This window comes from Thamnophis sirtalis, unplaced genomic scaffold, assembly GCF_051295495.1.
Source record: "Thamnophis sirtalis isolate CommonGarterSnake01/CBP01778 unplaced genomic scaffold, rThaSir2_p1.2 scaffold_12, whole genome shotgun sequence".
Lineage (NCBI taxonomy): Eukaryota > Metazoa > Chordata > Lepidosauria > Squamata > Natricidae > Thamnophis > Thamnophis sirtalis.
Window position 1 is genome coordinate 48,733,100 of NW_028261392.1, and position 20,627 is coordinate 48,753,726.

General features: G+C 40.0%; 1 protein-coding gene across 3 annotated transcripts in view; it reads right to left on the minus strand.

Annotated features, from left to right (window-relative positions):
* SCML2 (Scm polycomb group protein like 2) overlaps nucleotides 1–20,627 on the minus strand; it is a 65,481-nt gene that overhangs the window by 21,861 nt on the left and 22,993 nt on the right. For all 3 annotated transcript variants that reach the window (XM_087726343.1, XM_087726344.1, XM_087726342.1), the window contains exons 6-8: nucleotides 16,349–16,592; nucleotides 6,228–6,481; nucleotides 5,219–5,342 (exon numbers count right to left, since the gene is read on the minus strand). In XM_087726343.1, the coding sequence (XP_087582469.1) occupies nucleotides 5,219–5,342; nucleotides 6,228–6,481; nucleotides 16,349–16,592 (622 nt within the window). The remainder of the gene's footprint in view (nucleotides 1–5,218; nucleotides 5,343–6,227; nucleotides 6,482–16,348; nucleotides 16,593–20,627) is intronic.

Sequence of the window (20,627 nt, forward strand, 5' to 3'; positions counted from 1 at the left end):
CTTCCTCCTCAGATATTGATCTGCAGGTGATCCGTAGCCAGCTGGCTCGCGCCTGGTGCCTGCAATCCCATCTCTGCATCAAGAAACAACTTCAAGGCATCTGTAGATCACCATGGCAGATGGAGGTTTGGAGGCGCAGAAGGTGCTGGCAGGGCCCTCTTCAAAACGCAATAGGCCAGATCCTCCACCCAAAGGGGGGAAGGGAGGAAAGGGCACCACAAGGAAGGCCTCCCCGGGACTCTCAGGGAACAAAGGCAAACTCAGGGAGGGAACCCAGAAGCATAAGGCTGTGGAACACAGAGTTAGCAGGCCCAGAGGCAGAGCAAATCCCCTGAACAGATGGACTCATTGCCATGCTCACCCTCTGGCCAGATAGAGGAGAGGGAACCTGGTTCGTCTCAGGGGAACAGCTCTCCCACATTCATTGAGGAGGAGTCGTGGGATTCCACTCCCGATGCCTCCTGGGGCTATCCTGAATCGCCCAGTTCATCATTCAGGGAGGAACTGGAACCCTTTCAGGGCATCCTCCCAGCGAAGGAGGGAGCTGGTTTGGTTAGGAACAGGGGCCAGCTCGCTCCATCTAGGGCTCGACCTGTGGAGGATAAAGGCCCAGCCCTGTCTGCAGAGATGAAGGAAGTGATTGCCCAAGCCATCTCCCAGGGGATTCGGCAGAAGGATGCCTGCGCTGCAGGAACATCTAAATCATGACCGCCCCCAGTTCAGGTCAGGGACCAGGCCCCAGCCTCTCCTGGCACCTCAGTTGCCACAGAGGAATCGGTCTGGGAGAAGGAGGAGGCCGAGGAATTCGAATTATCAGAGGATGAAGACCTTCCTCCCGATAAGCCTGCCTTCACCGGATTATTTAAACCATCCTTATTTAAGGCCATTTTACATAAGGCCAAAGCCTCCACCGAGATAGGGTCTACTCCTAAGGGTACGACCATACCATCCTCCTCTAAGGACCCCAAAGAGGGTCTTTTCAAGGAGAATGCCCCAACTCAGGAACTGATTCCGGTTCCAGACTTATTCATGGATGACAGCCCGGTACTCTAACCAATCCCAGCGGTGGGGATAAAAATCTGTATTCTGTAGCGACTAGGATGGAGGATATTTTGAAGTTGCCCGAGGTGGATGCCCCGGGGGGTGAAGGGCTATCTTGGACTTGAAGCGCCTAAATCAGCATCTGGCCTACAAGCACTTCAAGATGCAGTCCCTCCAGTCCATCCTGGACTGCATAAGGCAGGGGGACCTACTCACCTCCATAGACTTAAAAGAAGCTTACCTGCACGTTCCCATTCATGCGTCGCACAGGAGGTTCCTGCAGTTCCACTACGACAGGAGGAATTGCCAGTATAGGGCTCTGCCCTTCGGCCTCTCATCCGCACCCAGGACCTTCACAAAACGTCTGGCTGCAGTGGCAGCTCACCTCCAGTCCCGTCCAATTCAACTGGAATGCTATCTGGACAACATCATCATTCAGTCCTCGAACCACGACTAAGCTCTGCGGGACATTCAAGTGACCATACGAACACCCTGCAACAGCACAGCTTTTCAGTGAACCAGAAGAAGAGCCATCTTCAGCTGAGCACACGAATTCAGCACTTAGGCACCATCATAGATTTGGTTTCTTGTCAGGTGTTTCTATCTCCAGACCGTCTGCACAATCTCAGGAGCAGAGTTCGTCAATGCCAGCAGCTCAGGTCAGTGCCGATCATCAAACTCTCACAACCTCTTGGCATCATGATATCCTGCCTAAAGGTAGTTCCCTGGGTGCCAGGGTCTTCATGCCAGGGAACTACAGTGATTCCTTCTGCCAATGCAGAGGTCAAAGGACAGCAACTCTCCAAGACAAGTTCGTCCGCCACAGAAGGTGATCCACTCCCTCAGATGGTGGCAGTCGACAGCAGTAGAGAAGGGGTGCCAGTTCAAGGAGCCGAAAAGAGTCATGGTAACCTCAGATGCCAGCCTCTACAGATGGGAGGCACATTGTCAAGGACAGCTGATGCAGGGCAGATGGATGCAAAGGGAGGCAGCTCAAAACATAAATTGGCTGGAGCTGAGAGCTGCCCGGCTCGCCCTATGCTGTTTTTCAGCACAGATTGTGGACTGCCATGTACTGTTATTAACAGACAACACAGCAACAAAGGCCCACATAAACCAGCAGGGCAGCACCCACTCCAGGAGACTCATGACAGAAGCGGAGTCTCTGGGCAGGTGGGCGGAACGCCACCTAGCATCCATCATAGCAGATCATATATCTGGGACAAACAATGTGAAGGCAGACTGGCTGAGCCAGCAGATAATCAACAACTCTGAGTGGCGTCTGAATCCAGATCTGTTCCAACAGATAGTTCGGAGATTCGGCCAACAGCAAGTAGACTTATTTGCTACTCACGCCAACACACACCTGCCATGGTTCTTTCCCGTTACCACTTGTCCCAGGTGGGGACGGATGCGTTGAGGTGCAAGTGGCCCTCAGGACTCCTCTACACATTTCCTCCACTCCCACTTATTCCACAGGTAGTAGCCAAACTCCTAGCGGAGATCCTCCTTGTGGCCCCATATTGGCCCAGGAGGTCCTGGTACATGGACCTTGTCAGCGTCTCCATCCAGAGACCGTGGAGGATTTCTCAGGAGCAGATCTCCCTCAGCCAGAAGGCCATCTGCCATCCGGACCCCCAGTGACTCTAATTAGCCATCTGGAGCTTGAGGGGGAGCTCCTGAGGAAGCAGAATCTTATTGACAAGGTCATCAAGACTATTCAAGAGTCCAGAAGGCCATCCACTACACGAATATACGACGCGACATGGGTTGCCTTTTTAACCTGGTGCAAAGAGCATGGTATCAGAGACATTACAGCTTCCATACCACAACTGCTAGACTTCCTTCAGGATGGTTTGGAAAAAGGACTGCGCCCAACATCCTTTGCCGCCAGGTCACTGTCTTGAGGTCACATCCTCGCTAGAGGTTCATCCCGATCCCTGAGCTAACACCCTCAGGTCAAGAGTTTCCTGAAGGGCGTGGCCAATATCCGTCCTCAAACTATACACAGATATTCTTCTTGGAATCTGCCATTTCTTCTGTGAGCCCTGGCAAGCATGCCGTTCAAGCCAATTCAGACTGCCAGTCTTCGCCATTTGACTCTTAAGACTGCCTTTCTAGTTGCAATTATGTCTGCTAGAAGGGTCTCAGAGCTTGCGGCTCTCTCAGTCAGGGAGGAACTGTGTATAATACATACTGATCGGGTCATCTTGAGACTCGACTCCACCTTTATCCCCAAGGTGAACACTCACTTCCACAGAGCCCAGGAAGTGATTCTCCCTAACTTTTGTCCCAGACCTACGCATCCCAGGGAGCGTACTTGGCATAAGTTAGACCTTAAGCAAGCTGTTCACATATATGTTGGGAGGACTAAGGAATTTAGACACTCCAAGTCATTTTTTGTGTCATTTCAGCCTGAGTCGCTGGGCTGCAAGGCCTCATCCTCAACCATTGGATGTTGGCTACAGGCCTGCATCAAGATGGCCTATGAACATCAGAGCAGAGCTGTGCCAGGTCGGGTGATGGCACACTCCACAAGGGGTCCTGCCACTACAGCAGTGTGGGCGACCCAAGCATCCATCATTGACATTTTCACAGCAGCTACGTGTGTGTCCCCCACTGCATTTATTAGAAAGTACAAAATTGACACCTTTGCCTCAGCCTCAGCCTCCTTTGGAAGACGTGTTTTGCAGAAAGTTGCCTCAGCTCTGGACAATCTGGACACAAATTTTTCCCACCCTGGGACACAATAGCTTGGGTATGTCCCATGCTTGGACTCTCCAAGCAGCGCACAGGAGAATGACCGTTGGCTTATCTGAATGGTCTTTCTCTGGGCGCTGCAGGAGAGTCCAACCCCGCCCAGGGTTTAGCTAGGTGTCCAAGACTTTTTGTCACGATTAGGATCCTGAAGGGCGTCCTGCAGCGGATAAGACCTTTGTTTTTAAACTGGCCTCAATGAGGCAAAGGTGGTGTGGTTAAAAAAAATCTACTCAGTCCTAGGGCAGATAGACTGTATTTAACCCATGATTGGACTCTCCTGCAGTGCCCAGAGAATGACCATTCAGGTAAGCCAACGGTCATTCTCTACCAATTTTTCTTACCCAAGAAATTCTTGCTTTCCTTTTTAACACCAAAAGGAACTGGAATCCCAAAATGTCATTTACAGGATACATTCAGATGAACCATAATGTCCACCTTGAGTACATGTTCACATTTATTGCACTTCTAAGAATTAAAGAGAAAATAGAATCCCTTCAATCTAAATTATCAGTCTTCATTTTGTTCTCCTTTATCAAACATCTGCTCCCCTCATCCCTCCCCAGAGATTTGACTTCCAAAACCTTATAGGGAATATGCAAATATTTGTCAAAATTACTTTGAATGCATTCACAGCACGGAATCTTCAAAGAAGTTGTCTACAATTTAAAGCAAAACAACTAAACAGCTGGACTAAAAAAGAACCAAAGATGCCAAACAATGATTAGCAGTAGGAAAGAAATTATTTCTTTCTGCTCTGGGTATACTAAAATAGAAAGATAAAAAGGTTGTTTAGAAAAAAATGATACAGGGACAAGGATAATAAAGGTACACATAGCCAGGAAACACAATCAATAGGGATAAAAAAGAAAAAGAAAAGGGAACTTTGAAAGCAAGACTATAGAAGTTGGAAAGAACATTTAAACAAGTAAGAGAGTAAAAAAATGTAGAAAAGTCACGTAGTAGTTGCACAGAAATTTAGAAAACAAGAAAATAGCTGTGAAAAAATAAATTATTATTAGGAGATCAGAAAATACACAGGTATACTAAAGAAAGTTTGGGGGAGAAATAGCATTATTCATCTAAAGTACTATCTGCTGATCCTTAGTGAAACAGAAAATAATGCCACAAAAGAAATTAGCAGATTTCCAAAGATGCACAACCCGAGTTCCGTTTAACACCATATACATTATAATGTTTAATACACACCGGCACTTGCATAAAGTATTGTTTTAGAAATTGATAACACATATTCTATATTTTTCAAATTGATGTAAAATGGGAATGCGTATCCAGTGTAAAGCCTCATAGCTACTTTCAGACTTGTTTTTGTGCCTCTAAAACACTGTAGTACCTTAGAGTAAATCGAGAATCATCAGAATTTGACCCCATGAGATTTTTTTTAAATAGGCAAATTTACCTGTTGAAATAACAGCTGATGTTCCAGTGATAGCAGGTGCCTCTCTGTATATCGGGAGGCTGCTATTGTCGACTTTTGCAGAAATAGGAGAAAAGACAAGAGGTTGCATTGCTATGGTTTTTTTCTGTTGAAAAATAATATATTTTATTACATTAAAATATTTTTGCAAATAGTCAAATCATATTTAGGTCAATATCAGTTGACACAAGATTCTGATACAGTTAATTATGTCAAACAAACACAAAATATGTTGCTGTAGATTTAGAGTTTATTCCTGATCTGAGATTCTCCAGAAGAGGCAAAACATGATCTCAGCTAGAACTAGCAACCAGATGAGAGCTTTCAGAAGCCAGGCCATCAAATAAAACGACAACCAGCCCTATATTGAAAGAAACATCTTTGGCAGATTTAATCAACTGTTCTAAATATCTGCCTCAGCAATTTTTTAAAACTAGATTATATAAATATAGTAAATGTCATTTTGACCACTTATAGAAACATGCTGATCTATGGGACAACTATTCTATTCCCATTTTCTTTAAATACCTCCCACTGAAAGGAAGTTCCACTAAGTTAAAAGAGTGTATGTGTGTGTGTGTGTGTGTGTGTGTGTGTGTGTGTGTTCTCGTATAAAATTGTAATATAAAATTGATCAAGTTTAGCTTACCTGCATTGTAGAAACGAGACAAAAATATATGAAGAGTTGGGGTGGGGGAGCAGACACTTTCGGATTAAGAAAAATTAGTAGCTCGAAAGATTTTAAACCCTGACAATTTAAGACCAAGTAAATATGCCAATGCGGTTAACACATTAAAATAATAAAATATGTAATTTACAAATCATATTCTGCATTTGGACAGCAATAGAACACTTTGGAAACAACTTTCAAAAAATAATAAATCTAGGAAAAGTAGATTCGGTAAAGAAACTTTCACACATGGGGCAGGAGAATGCAAGTTATTAATCAACAAAACAGACTATCCCACCTATGATAAAAAATTATACTAACTTTTCTTCCTGGTTTTAAGTCATTTTTCCTTTTTTTGAGGTTTTCTTTGTGAGAAATGTTTTTGACTACTGGAATATTTTTAGGAGACTGGACTTTCCTAAGGACGGTGGATGGAGTCAGTGGTTTTGCCGGAGTGAGTTTCCTGCCTTTGGCAGTTGGAACAGGTGAAGCTGATTTCGGGGGAGACTGCATTGAGCTCCGAGTTCCTTTGGAAGGAGAGGTCTGTGCTTTGATATTATTCTTTGTGCTAGAAACTGTGGAAAGACACATGGACCATCTTTATGGATTGTTAAAGTAATATCCAACCAACAGGATCCTCAAATATTTTTTTTAATTCAGTAATACTTTAAAAGAGGTTTACAATCAATGATGAATTAATTTTTTACTAACTTTTCTGCGAGATTAAATAAAGTTAAGTTAAATAAAAAGATAAGTGAAAAATAAGATAGACTAACAGGAGTAGTCAACCTTTTTATACCTACCGCCCACTTTTGTATCTCTGTTAGTAGTAAAAATTTCTAATCGCCCACTGGTTCCACAGTAAATAGTGATTTATAAAGTAGGGAAGTAACTTTACTTTATAAAATTTATAAAGCAGAGTTACAGCAAACCCCTACCGCCCACCATGAAAGCTGAAATGCCCACTAGTGGGCGGTAGGGACCAGGTTGACTACCACTGGACTAACTTTTCTGCAAGATAAGGAAAGCCTGCTTTCTTATCCAGAAATTTGCCAGTGTACCTTTGTTTGTATGCTAATAAAATCTTATTTCTGTACATAAAACTTTCTGGAGGCACAACTACAGTCCTGGCTCTTTTCCCACCTCCCAGCCTTGGGAACTCCAGCTGGGATATTATAGAATTTAAGGCCAAACTACACATTACTTTAAAAATGTAACTAGTGGTTAAGATTTTTTTTACTTAAATTAAGTGAAATGATCCTGACTGGATCAAGAGACACTGTGGAGGAAGGAGGACAGTTTTAGCTTTTCTATATCCATAACATTTCCTATGTAGAAAAAAGCCTCACATTAGCAATTAATTTTGTCAAAAAGCAATGTAATGAGGTCAGCAGGTACTTTAAGAATTAAATACATATAAATAATAAACAATGTTAAAATTATGCATTTCTAAATACATTTCTTTTATTCCCACATTACTAATTAATTACTAACATGCATTTTACATTTAAGTTGCTGTTTGATATGTTTTGTCTTTTTATTTAAAAATAAGACAAAAGAAATATTTCATATTGGTATGTAGGATTTAGATGGGATCTATAAAGTTTATTCAAGCAGAACTAAACCCTAAATAATCACCTTGTGTACTTTGACATTAGTTTTGACAAATTAAAAGATGATTAACAATAAATGATAATAGCCCACTTTGCTTGATAGTCTGCAATATTTATAAAATAAGTACAGATAAGTACACAAAATATCTTGGGACAAGAAGTACAGAACAAGCAAAATGAATAAACATAACCCTTAATAGTGTTATCCATTTTAAAAGTGGTTATTGTACAAGAAATATCAATACAGCAAATATACAAGAAATTATTACATTAGGCAAATGCACACAAATACATCTCAAGAACAAAGCAATAAATCTGTTTAAACAACATACCTGGTAAATAAATGCCAATTGTTAAAAGTTATATAGTATGAAGATGTGTGGGTTACTGTCAAATTATTACTAGCCAGACTATTCTAAAATGTCAAAAGCTGTTAGGCCAATAAATTTCAAAACACAAAGGAAACAATTTTCAGTGTCAAAAGTATATGTGATGACCCAGGGCAGGGCACAGAGATAACACAAAAAGCAGGCAGTTCAAACTGGCCTTTATTGCTCCAAATTTCCACAAACGATCCCATGTTTCTGGCAAGTCCCAGAGCAGAGTGATAACAAACCCTCACAATGCGTCAGGTAGCCTCTGGCTGCAATTAGTTCAGACCAGCGCTGTCTTCACCATGGCTGAACAGCAATAAATCAAAATTTATTTGGCAAATCATGGAGTTCAAGAAGCAAAAGATCAGTACTTCCAGAGCCTTCAGAAGCGAGGACCGCAAGCTCTACGGCGCTGAGCCAATATCTTCTCATCAGAGGGCTCAAATTGAGCCATAGCCACTCTGGAGGAGTGGTGAAGTAAAGGGGAACAACCTGGCAGGTTGAGGAGAGCTGCATCTCTCTTCCCTGACTAGGAAAGCCCCCTCATCTGAAGACAAGGAGCAGTGGCAACAAACATGGTTGCCATGAAGCCGGGGGACAGACTGCACTGGAGCAGAGAAAGTGAGTGGTGGTGAGAGATTATTTAATATTGAAAAATGACCCCAAGGAATGCAAGGTGGAAGCATATTTAGAACTATTTGCCAATGGCTTACAAGAATGTTAAAAAATACTGGAGAAATTAAGATTTTTTAAAAAAAATTGTTAAAAAAACCAAGGAAAACAAAATTGAACTCTCAAAGTTAAATACGTGGTATCGAAAAGGCATTGTTAATGCTGGAATTAGATCCTGAGCTTTTCTTTTTTCTCTGCCCATTTATCGGATTTATAATTTAAAATAACTAAAATCGGAATTATCAAAATTAATACAGAGAGACTGTAGCAAGTTGAAGCTACAACACCATCTGCTGCTAAAAGAAGAACTGTGCAACTCTGGAAACAATCATTTATATATGCTGGATTACAAGTACTCATTTTAAAAACACTGGAGATTTATACAAATAAGAACTTTAGCCAGGAGACCCCTGCATATTATTGAACAAATAAATGTGATTGGAAGAGATGTAGATAACCCCTTGATATTCTTTTTAATTGGATTGACTGCTTGTTGATTGGAGATTTAAAATTGTGATTCTAATAATTTAAGTTTAAGTTTAAGTTTTATTTTATTTATATGCCGCCCTATTCCCTAAAAGGGACTCAGGGCGGCGAACAACTTAAACGGGAAGGGGAAACATACAAGTACAAAATAAACATATTAAAATGACCAACAACCACACCTGTCGAGAGGGGAGGGGAGCTCATCAACCCCAGGCCTGCTGACACAGCCAGGTTTTAACGGCTTTTCGGAAAGCAGGGAGAGAGGTGAGGGTCCGAATCTCCGCGGGGAGTTCGTTCCAAAGGGCCGGAGCTGCAACAGAGAAGGCCCTCCCCCGGGTCGTAGTCAGATGGCATTGGCTGGTGGATGGAACCCGGAGGAGGCCGGCCCTGTGCGATCTAATGGGTCTTTGGGAGGTAATTTCTGGACAATTGACTCAAAAGGAGACTTGTTAAGCAAAGACGTAACCTAAAATGGAGTTAAGTGGAGACAATGGAATGGAGCTGATGTATCAAAGCATTAAGGATTTTATAAATGAACAACATAAGGAGATGATGCAAATATTTGATCATATAAACCAAAAAATTGGAAAATATAATAGAAGGAACAAAGAATAAAGACCAGGATACTGAGGAAAGAATGGAGCTACCAGATGAAGCGGAGGAGACAGCAGAACCGAGAAACCAACAAGAAGACAACGAGGAGATATTATTAAAATTAATAGGGAATAGAGAATTAAAACAAGAGGAAAACATTTTAAAGGATTTGAAAAGGAAATTGGAGAAACAGCAAGATAGCTTGGGAAAAGAGACAGGGGTTAGAACAAATAGCTGTAAAACTAGACAGTGGGCAAGGGTAGAGAGGGGAGAGAAAGCTAAAATGTATAGTCAAAATATAGATTTTAAAGGCAGATGAAATAAAAGGCTTAAAAAACCTAAAAAGAAGAGATTTGGGAGGCAATCCCCCCCAAAAAAGAAGTCTAAAAAGTTGGATGGGGCAAGAGATGTTATATACAGGAAAAGGAAAGTAAAGTAAAGTGAAAATATTTTATGAATGTATTTTAATAATGTGTAATAATATTAGAATTATATAAATATATGATTAGTAGTGAAATGTTAGAATTAAAAGATGATTAGATAAATGAATATACTTTAATGTAAACATGTGTATTAATAGTAGAATTATATGGACTAGAGGATTGGAAAGATCATGAATAGATGTATGAATAAGAATTAAGTTTTAATTGAAAATTAAAGTTTGAATGATGAGATTAGAAAAAAAAACATGAAATAGATATATTTTAAATGCTTTAAAAGATTCTTATTGGTACCAGAAGTGTATATTTAGATATTGAATAATGAAAGAAAGAAAAGATGGAACTTTAATATAAACAGATGTGAAGAGCTAAATAATGGAAATATGAATAACAAAACAGATAGAAGATGGGAAAAAGAAAAGAAATGTCATTATCACGTCTTTGAAAATAATAGTGATGGGGCAAATTAAAATAGAGAAATAAAAGGGGAAATACAGTATATGTATATCAATATATTAAGATATATGAAAGAGTAAGACGAAGGTGTAGAACTGAACTGATAGTAAAAGATAAATAATGGGTAAATAATATGAAATAATGAAAATGAAATGTAATAACTATGAGTAATAATACTATGTCTGTCTGTATTGAAATGTATGATACTCAGGTATCACACCATTCAAGCAATGATATGTATAAACAATATAAAATAAAAAAGTTGATATTAAAAAAAGGAAGCAAAAGATCCAGATAATTAGTTCAGAATGCCAGAAGGAATGCAAGGACTCTTGGAAAGTTCAAACCTTGCAACACTTCAGGAACTCAGCATTTGTTCCCAACAAATGCCCCTCCCCACAGCGTCTCCTTAAGTCTCATTCCTCAGGTATGCCTTGTGAAGGTGGACGGGCACTCTTCTCCCCAGTAGCCTGCTCAGTCTGTGCTGTTCACGTATTCTCTCCACTTTCCACGACCTTGGATCAGGAGAGGGTAGTCCTTGCCCCTTGCCTGAGCTCTGTCTCTCATGTTTATCCTGCCTCTCTTCCAGTGGTGGGTTGCAGGCAGTACTCTCTGGTATGGGCGTACCGGAGCCTGCCCAGAGCACCGGGTACCATTCTGGTACGGTGCTCCGGAGGGCCCACCCGCCTGCCCAAGCTCCTTACCTGTCCTTTAAAGCCTTTAAAGCCTGCGCGACACTCCACCAAACAGCTGGAGCATTGCAGAGGCATCGCTGGCAGTATGGCGCATGTGCGCACTGCGCACATGTGCACGCATCCATGTGGACAACGGGCCCGTTCCAACCGTACAGGTTGGAACAGGATCCGGAACCCACCACTGCTCTGTTTCTCCCTGCCTACAATCTGTGTCCTAATCCTGAAAGTCCCCAGCCTTCCTCATTTTCTTCTGAAGATGACAAAGCCACCTCCTCAATCTCTGTCGGCTCAGGCTCTAGCTCGTCTTCTTCCACAGATTAAGGGGGACTTGGTAGTATAGAAAGAGATGTTTCAAACTTTTACACATACATATTTGCATTTGATTTCCCTTCAGGGGTTGCTGTGTACAGCATAACTGTGTATATCTTTCCCTAACGTACCAATATAATAAATTAAATCTCCAAAAATATACATACATATATATGCCACTAAACAGATTCCAAGATTATTTCCATTTGTTGACTTAAGAGGGGAAACAAAGTGGAATGGAAACTGTTAAAGCAATTTACATATTGTCTATAGCAGAGGTGTCAAACTCAAGGCTTGCGGACCACAATGTGGTTATATCTGGTGTGCGAAGCCACCCTAGAAACAGCAGACAGGCCTGCAGTGCCTTGGCCCAGTCCAAGTCGAACAAGCGCTGATCTACAACCTGGTAGTGGTCATCTTGGCCAGCATATGGTTGGCCTTAGATCTGTGAGGCTGCCTCTACCCTGCCTCCTGGGCACGTACAGAGACAGCAAGTGTGTGTGGGGCCTGGCATTGCCAGGAATCATCTTGCCACACAGGCTGACCATGTTTTGAGTGCTTCCCTTTCACCCAGGATCCGCGTGTTTACCACCTCCTGTGCACATGCCCAGGGGGCGGGGAAGAGGCAGCAAGGCAGTCTCTCACTGGCTCTAGGGAGCCACATGGGTTGGATCTAAGGCTGACCATGTGCCAGCCTGGATGGCTGCTCTTCCGAGTTCTTTCCAAGTTCTGTCATGTGCATGCATATAAGTTTTTAATTCTCAAATCTTTGAATAGTGGGCGCTAGAGATTCATTGCTGGCAACAAGCGTGGGTTGATTGCTGCTGGAATTTGGTGGCGACAAGGGGGGAGTGCCTGAATGTGGTTTTATTTTTTCTGGGATGGTCAGGGAAGAAAGTCATGCAGGCCTCTCAAGGCAGTCGGGGAGGGGGGGGAGACTGGAAATAGGCAAAGAGAATGGGGCAGCTCCCATTCATTTGTGGTGAGAGAGGCGAGCAAACAAACAGGGAATTTTTGTTTCTGATTCTTCTTTTTTAAAAAATTTGCCATAGCTTCTTCTGGGCCTCCTGGCAACTTTTGACATCCTTTGTCCCATGTTCATTCATTTGGGGGGTGGGGGAGGAAATTGAAATTGGGGAAGAGGAAGGAAATCTTTCGTGGAAGGGATGTCTATATACAGATATATTTGGGGTGGGAATTGGAATATGCAGCTGGGGAAGTATCCTCTCCTTGTGTGTTGCAAACAGCCACTTCCAATGGGGGGAGGGGGGAGAGGAACAGGACAAAGAGTGGGGAAAAATATTTTCCTTTGCTATATTTCAGTCTGAATTAGACCATGGCAGGGTTCCTACAAGAGAGCCCTCTTAAGGATTATATATTAATAGAAAAGCAACTAACTTACCTCCATTCCTAAATGCTAAAGCTGTTGCACATAAAAAACAAAGGAGCTCTGATCAGAGCCAACATTTTGACAGTTTTGCTGTAATGTTGTCTGTGGATGCCCCCAGTAAATACAAGCATGGGATAAAGTGAGCCTGGCTTGTTCTCAGTCTTTTAAGTAGCCATAAACTACTAGCAAAGTGGAATTTGATCACAAGGCAATGTTTCCCCTTTTGCATTTGCACATCCAAGAAGGAATGGAGAAAGGGAAAAAGGAAAGACAAGAAAAAGAAGGAAAGAGGGGAAGAGAGCAAGGAGGAAAAAAGAAGGAAAGGGGAAGGAAGAAGAAAAAAAGGAGAAGGAAGAGGGAAGGAAAAAGAAAAGGGGAAAAGGAAGGAAGGAAGGAAGGAAGGAAGGAAGGAAGGAAGGAAGGAAGGAAGGAAGGAAGGAAGGAAGGAAAGAGGGCGGGCGGGCAGGAGATTAAAATGAGAGAGTCTCTGCCTTAGCACTCGGCCACCAGCAGCCCTGCTGCCCTTTTGCCATCCCCTTGTCCCCTCCTCCTGATCTCCCCTGGTGGTCTCCCATCCTATCACTGAGGATGCTTTGGTTACAAAACTGAGTCTCCTCACAAGGAGAGGGACTGGCCTTCCCTCTGAGCCATATACTTTGCCCTCCCACACACAGCATGAGCAATCTGGCCAAGGAGAGTGAGGAGGAGGTAAGTGTAGCCAGGCGCCCCCTTGGGGAAGCGTGGCTGGGCTGGACTGGGCTGGGCTGGGCTGTGTGCCATTAGTGCCCTCAGTCAGCTCTATGGCTGACTGGGCATTTAATCTCCTCTGCCCTGAAAGGGACGGCGAGGCTTCACTGGTGTACAAGGGTTTGGTGCTTGTCATGCTCTCACTTTCCTCCACAGAAGACAATGGATCCCTTGGGGAAGCGTGGCTGTGCTGTGCTGTGCTGTGCTGTGTGCCATTAGTGCCCTCAGTCAGCTCTAGGGCTGACTGGGCATTTAACTTCCTCTGCCCTGAAAGGGATGGCGAGGCTTCACTGGTGTACAAGGGTTTGGTGCTTGTCATGCTCTCACTTTCCTCCACAGGAGACAATGGATCCCTACAGCCCTGCCCAGGTGTCCCCCGATATGAGCAACATAGTCCTGGCCACACCATGTCCATCCCGCCCCCCCACCCCCGAGGTCAACAATCCTGGTGCACCCCTCAATGAAATCAAGTTTGACACCCCTGGTCTATGGGCTCTATTAACAGTGACCATGAGTCCCCTACTTCTACTTCCTTCACTCTGCCTCTAGGAGAAGAGCAAATGTTAGAGGGGTCAGAAATTTAGAAAGAATTGAAAAGACATGCAAAAAAATGCAGCTACCAACCAGTATTCATCTGCAGACAATTTTTCCTCAAAGGAAGAACAGGAACTAAAAATCCTAAAACAACATGATTACTTTAAAAGAGTATGTTTTAAAAGCCATTACAAATAGAAAATGATACGTCTCTTTGAAATTAATACAGTGTGTGCAGAAGGGGAAGGATAGAAAACATTTTTGTTCTTTTCAGGGCATTTCTTTATATTACAACAGCCTTTTTAATTCCACAATGCAAACAAAACGTTAGTTGCTTGCTGTGCTACTGAACAATTAAGACATCATTTAATCAGGTTATTTGTGCACTCACTAGATATGCAACAGCCTCTGTTCATGTATTATCAACAGTCCTAAAGAACAACTTAAATAAAAAAAATTGAAATTGAAATTGCTTGAAATTACTAAGGTTATTAATGCAGCCTCCAGAAAACACCAAACTGGTACACATGAGTGCATATTTTCAATAGCACAATAATATTTTTTTAAATTAATGTATAATATCAAGCAAGATGTATCAATCCCTTGGCTTTCCACTAAGGAGATAAGCTATATTTGCAAAATTGCCTTTTAAATGACTTTTAGTTGTTCTGTATTTTAATGTTCTGATATGACTTTTCTTTGTTGATTCAACTAGCTAGCTTTATATTTTGAAGAATATCATACCCATATCTCACATGATCACAAGCTATTTATATGAGTCCACACCTAAAAAAATCTACAGAATATTATTTTTATGTATCAACTTTAAGATCCATATTCATCATTCAATACAACCAGCATAAGCTATCTACTTCTATTGTCATTTAAAATTCCATCTGGGTACAGAACATAGGAAAAGAAAAGAGACCCCATTGAGCCTGCCTTACAAATAACTCCATTTGATCCATTTCTTGAACTTTTAATACAGGCAATACCCAGGTTACAAGCGTTCCCTTAGTGAACATTTGAAGTTACGTGTTTGCGAACAAGCCCCGAAACTACGAATCTTGCAGCACCACAGCAGTTGTTTGCCCTTACAACCACAGAGGCATTTGTCCTGCACGTTGCCAGTCAAAATGGAGCTTCTGAGGGGTGGATCCGCTCCTCAGAAGCTCTGTTCAAGCATCCAGAGGCCTCCCCTGGCCTGTTGCAGGCCAAAATGGAGCTTCCAGGGACCAGGGGAGGCCCGTGGAGGGCCGAACGCAGCATCAGAGGGTTGGATTCGCCCCTCAGCAACTCCATTTTGGCCAGCAACTTGCCAGGTGAGGCCTGCAGAGGCCCAAACAGAGCTGCAGAGGGGCACATGCAGCTGAGAGGTAGGAGAAGAGAGTGCTTGCTAGATCTTCACAAGGTAAGTGACCTGGCACAGCAGTTTGGGGGGGAGCAATTGTGGGGAACATGAGATATTTCAGAGGGTCGGGGATGCCTTGGGTGGTCTTAGGCAGATGGCCTGTTCCATCAGTAGTCCCCCCCCCATGGCCTTCCCCACACTGAAAAAGCTCATGTGCACTTAACGAGCCTCACATTCGTAATTCGAGGACTACCTGTAATATAGGGTGCTAAACAGTCTACAATATTTGTTTAAGAATGTGTGCCTGACTTCAATTGATTTTACTGCCCTTATTTTAAAAAGTACTTATATAATGTCCTTAGTAGCATGAAAAAATATTCCAAATAAATAAATGATAGAGCAGTTGAACTTCTTTATTTCATTTGAATATAGTTAATTGACAAATTTGACAAACAAATCTTCTCCTTACCCATACATACATAAAAGAGGAGGAAAGAGTAGGTAACGTCAGTGGTTGTCATTTCTTTAAAAATGGTTTATTAATGTATATGGATCTCTGGCATACTTAAACCAATATAGAAATTCTTACAATATAAGGCTGTATTTTATATAGTAAGCCCCACCAAAAGTGAAGGTTAAATGATTTTTAAAATCAAATCAGAGAAATACCTTTTTGTTGCCTTTTATGGTATTTAGAATTTCAGAATATACACCATGAAGATGGAACCTTAAAAGCTTAATCGATTTTGTTAAACACAAACCACACAATAAAGATTCTTACCACTTTTTCCTGGTGGCTGTAGTGCATCCCCTGTTAAATCACACCATCCAACTGGAAAAATATCTCGAGAATCATATTTACACCAATAGTCAAATGCTCCACGCCAACCATCAAAGGTTATAAAAACTTCATCTCCTCTTACATCTCCAATAGTTGCAGGACATATTAAATAAGGATTTTTTCTGTCTATTGCTTCTAGCTTCATTCCAATCTTTAAAAGATTTTGAGAAGGCTTTGGAGGTTCCTATCAAAATAAGAGAAAACAAGCAAATATATGAATTTAAGCTTTTACTTAACCAAATTGTTACACATTTCTTATTCATGCTCCAAAGTATTATAATTTTTCCACCCATATCAATTTCTCAAGTATTCTTTTCTCAAAATTACAGAAAAGTATATGCATTGAAGTTTTTTATATGAACATAAAAAAAACCCAGGTATATTTTTACATGTTTGAGTATGCAATAAAAATTATATTAAAGCTATTATTAGAGAGACCTAACTGTCAAATAATATAAGGTTCTATTAGTTTATTAATGAAAATGTTATTAGAAAAGCAAAAGTTTCAAATGTCATACCTGCCTTTCAATGTCAGAAATATGAATAGGTCATTTACAATCTCTAACATGATACAAAATAGTGTGTTTGTAAACTAGCAGGAGACTGTAAGAAAGCCATTGATATTTCAATAATGTGAGTTTAATAGTTGTTCAAGTGACAAATTACTACTAGGAGTCTTGTTCGTTCTTAATCTTTTTGGTTGTTGCCAATTCAGCAAACAGAAACTAATATTTTCTATTAACTGAAGTTATTAAGTTATATCAGCCTAATTACTAAATCAACAGTTTCTTTTTTATATAAAGGTAAGTATATATGATACTGGCAATGTGTGAAAAACTGGCATTGTATAGAATGCCTAGGAAATCTATAGAATGTGTGATGTTTTTAGGCAAAGTATGAAATGTCTGTTATTTTAATATGCTATATACTGGCATTCAGAAAGTATTCGGACCCCTCTTCACTTTTGTCAATTTTGCTATGCTGCAGCCTGATTCTACAGTTGTTGAAATGCATTTTTTCATTAATTTACACTCCGTATCCCATATGACAAAGTGAAAACAGAATTTTAGAAATATCTCTAAATTTATTAAAAAGAAAAAACTGAAATATCACAAGGATGTTCAGACCCTTCTCTCAGTACTTTTTTGAAACACCTTTGGTAGTAATTACAGCCTCAAGTCTTTTTGGATATGATACAACAAGCTTTGCACACCTTGATCGGGGGATTTTCTGCCATCTTCCTTGCAAATCCTCTCAAGCTCAGTCAGGTTGGATGGTGGCTGTCGGTGGACAGCCATTTTCAGGTCTCTCCAGAGATGTTCAGTAGGGTCCAAGTCAGGGCTCTGGTTGGGCCACTCTAGAACATTCACAGAGTTGTCCCTAAGCCACTTCTGTGTTCTCTTGGCTGTGTGTTTAGGATCATTGTCGTTGGAAAGTGAACTTTTGGTCAGGTCTGAGATCCTGAGTACTATGGAACTCAGGTTTTCATTGAGGATATCCCTATACTTTGCTCCATTCAGCTTTCCTACCAAATTTCTTCCATTTGAGAATTATGGTGGCCACTTTGCTCTTAGGAACCTTCAATGCAGCAGAAATTTTATTGTAGCCTTCCCAAGATCTGTGCCTTGAAATAATCCTGTTCCTAAGTTCTGCAGCCAGTTCCTTTGACCTCATGACTTTTGCTCTGCTACAGTATGCATTGTCAACTGTGAGGCCTTGTATAGAGAGGTCCAAATCATGTCCAATCAATTTAATTTACCACAGGTCAACTCCAATCAAGGTGTAGAAACATGTCAGCAATGATCAAGAGACACTAGAGCTAAATTTCATATGTTTTTGCAAAGGGTCTGAATACTTATGCCAATGTGATATTTCAGTTTTTTCTTTTTAATAAATTTACAGAAATTTCTAAAATTCTGTTTTCTCTTTGTAATTATGAAGTACTGAGTGTAGATAAGCAAGAAAAAAATGCTACAGTTCAACAACAGTAGAAACAGGCTGCAACATAACAAAATTGATAAAAGTAAAGGGGATCTGAATACTTTCTGAATGCACTATAGCTTCCTAGGCAATATAAAGAGTGACAAGAATTATTTGGGGAAAGTATGAAAAAAGAGTCATGAAAAAGATTATGGTTACAGTTAACAAACTCTTGACTAAGCCTTTTTTATTGAAAAAATGTAAATGAAAATGAAAGAAGAAATGCAAAATAAAGTACTGGACTTTGTTATTAAAAACAAGAAAAAAAGACAAAAAATTTTTGCAATGTTTTTTTATTTTTAAACATAAAAAAACAATATTAAAAAAATGATCTCATCCATTACATACAGCATGTTGTTTGGTTACAAGTGCTTTTGCATTTATATTCTCAATTACATTCACAATCATAGATTTTTCATCTAATATAACTAAATACCTCACTTTCATTGTACAATGTATATTCAATTACAATTAATATTTTTTTCAATAAACCTAATTCCCTTACATTCTTGATTGTCTGTTTAATAACAATATACCTTTATATAATCACAGATCCCGATATGAAAGATATTTACCAACCATTTATATTTGTATATCACTGTTTTCAATTATGTATAATTCCACCAATCAACTATCGAGTATGCTTATGTTCATTATTGTCCTTGTACATCATACATTCAAACAAAAATGTTATTCCTTCATTTTTCAACAAGATATTCTATATAGTCACTTCATATATATACCAATTTTTAATTACTTCCTTATTAAAATTATTTATCAACAAGATATCTTTATAATATATTCTTAGGGTTATACATTATAACACCAATCCTCTATCAAGTATACATAAATTCATTGTTATCCTTATCCATTTTAAAACCAAAAAGTTCTAAAGTATTCAATTCATATATGTATCAGTCTTTCATTTTATCATTGATAATCTATTTCACAGCATAATTGTATTATCACTTAGCTCCTTCAGTTAAAACATAAGTAAAACATTTTTCATTTCCAGGTTTTTTCCCCCAGCCACTGATAAAACAAATCCCATATCTTATAAAATTGCTCGTCTTCTTGTTCTCTAATTTCAAATGTCAATGTACTCATTTCAGCACACTCCATTATTTTTGGAATAACTTCTTCCTGTTTTGGTATTGTTTCATTTTTCCAGTTTTTTGCAAATACAATTCTGGCTGCTGTTAGAACGTTTACAATCAAATATTTTAAGTCTTTGTTATAGGTTTCTGGTATAATTCCCAATAAAAAGACCTCTGGTTTAAGATCCATATGTTTGTGTATCATTTTCTCCAACCACATGTGAATTTTAGTCCAGTATCTTTTAGCTTCAATGCAAATCCACCACATGTGGTAATATGAGCAGAGTATCTGATGACATTTCCAACACTTTTCTGATTTATTCTTGGACATTCTTACAATTCTCGTTGGGGGTAGATGCCACCTGTAAAACATCTTATACAAATTTTCTCTATATGCAGTAGACATTGTCATTTTATAATTTTGAGACCACAATTTCTGCCATTTCTCTAAATCAATCCCATGCCTAAAGTTTTCCCCCCAAGCTATCATAGTTTCTTCAACTTGTTCCTCTTGTAATTTAACCTCCAATAAATATCCATATAGTTTTTTAATTATTTTTTCATCAGTACCTGTTAGGATTTTATCTAACTCAGTCATTTTGTTGTAAAAAACCTTTTGATTTTCTATCTTCATTGTATCTAGATTGTATCTGTACATATGAGTACCAATTCATTTCTATCCCTTCTTGTTTCAACTCTTGGATAGATTTTTCACCCTCTGCATTCAATATTTCAACATATCTAACTGTTTGTTCCTTTTTATATATTATTGGATATGAAAATGCTTCAATCGTTGATATCCAGACTGGAATTTTTAAGTAGTGTAATCTTTTAACCTTTTCCCAATTTAATAACAAGGCCTCCCTTATATAATGTCTTCTAAAATAACCATGTGCTTTAGTTCCCTTATACCATAAAAAAGCATGCCATCCCAACAGTAAATCATGACCTTCTACATTCAATAATCTAGAGTTTTTTAGTGTTATCCACTCCTTAATCCACATCAAATTTGTTGCTTGGTAATATAACTCCCAATCAGGTAAGCCCTCCTCTAGTTCTAGCATCTTGTAACAGTTTGAGTTTTATTCTTACTTTTTTCCCTTGCCAGATAAACTTCAAAACTATTTTATTTAGATCTTGAA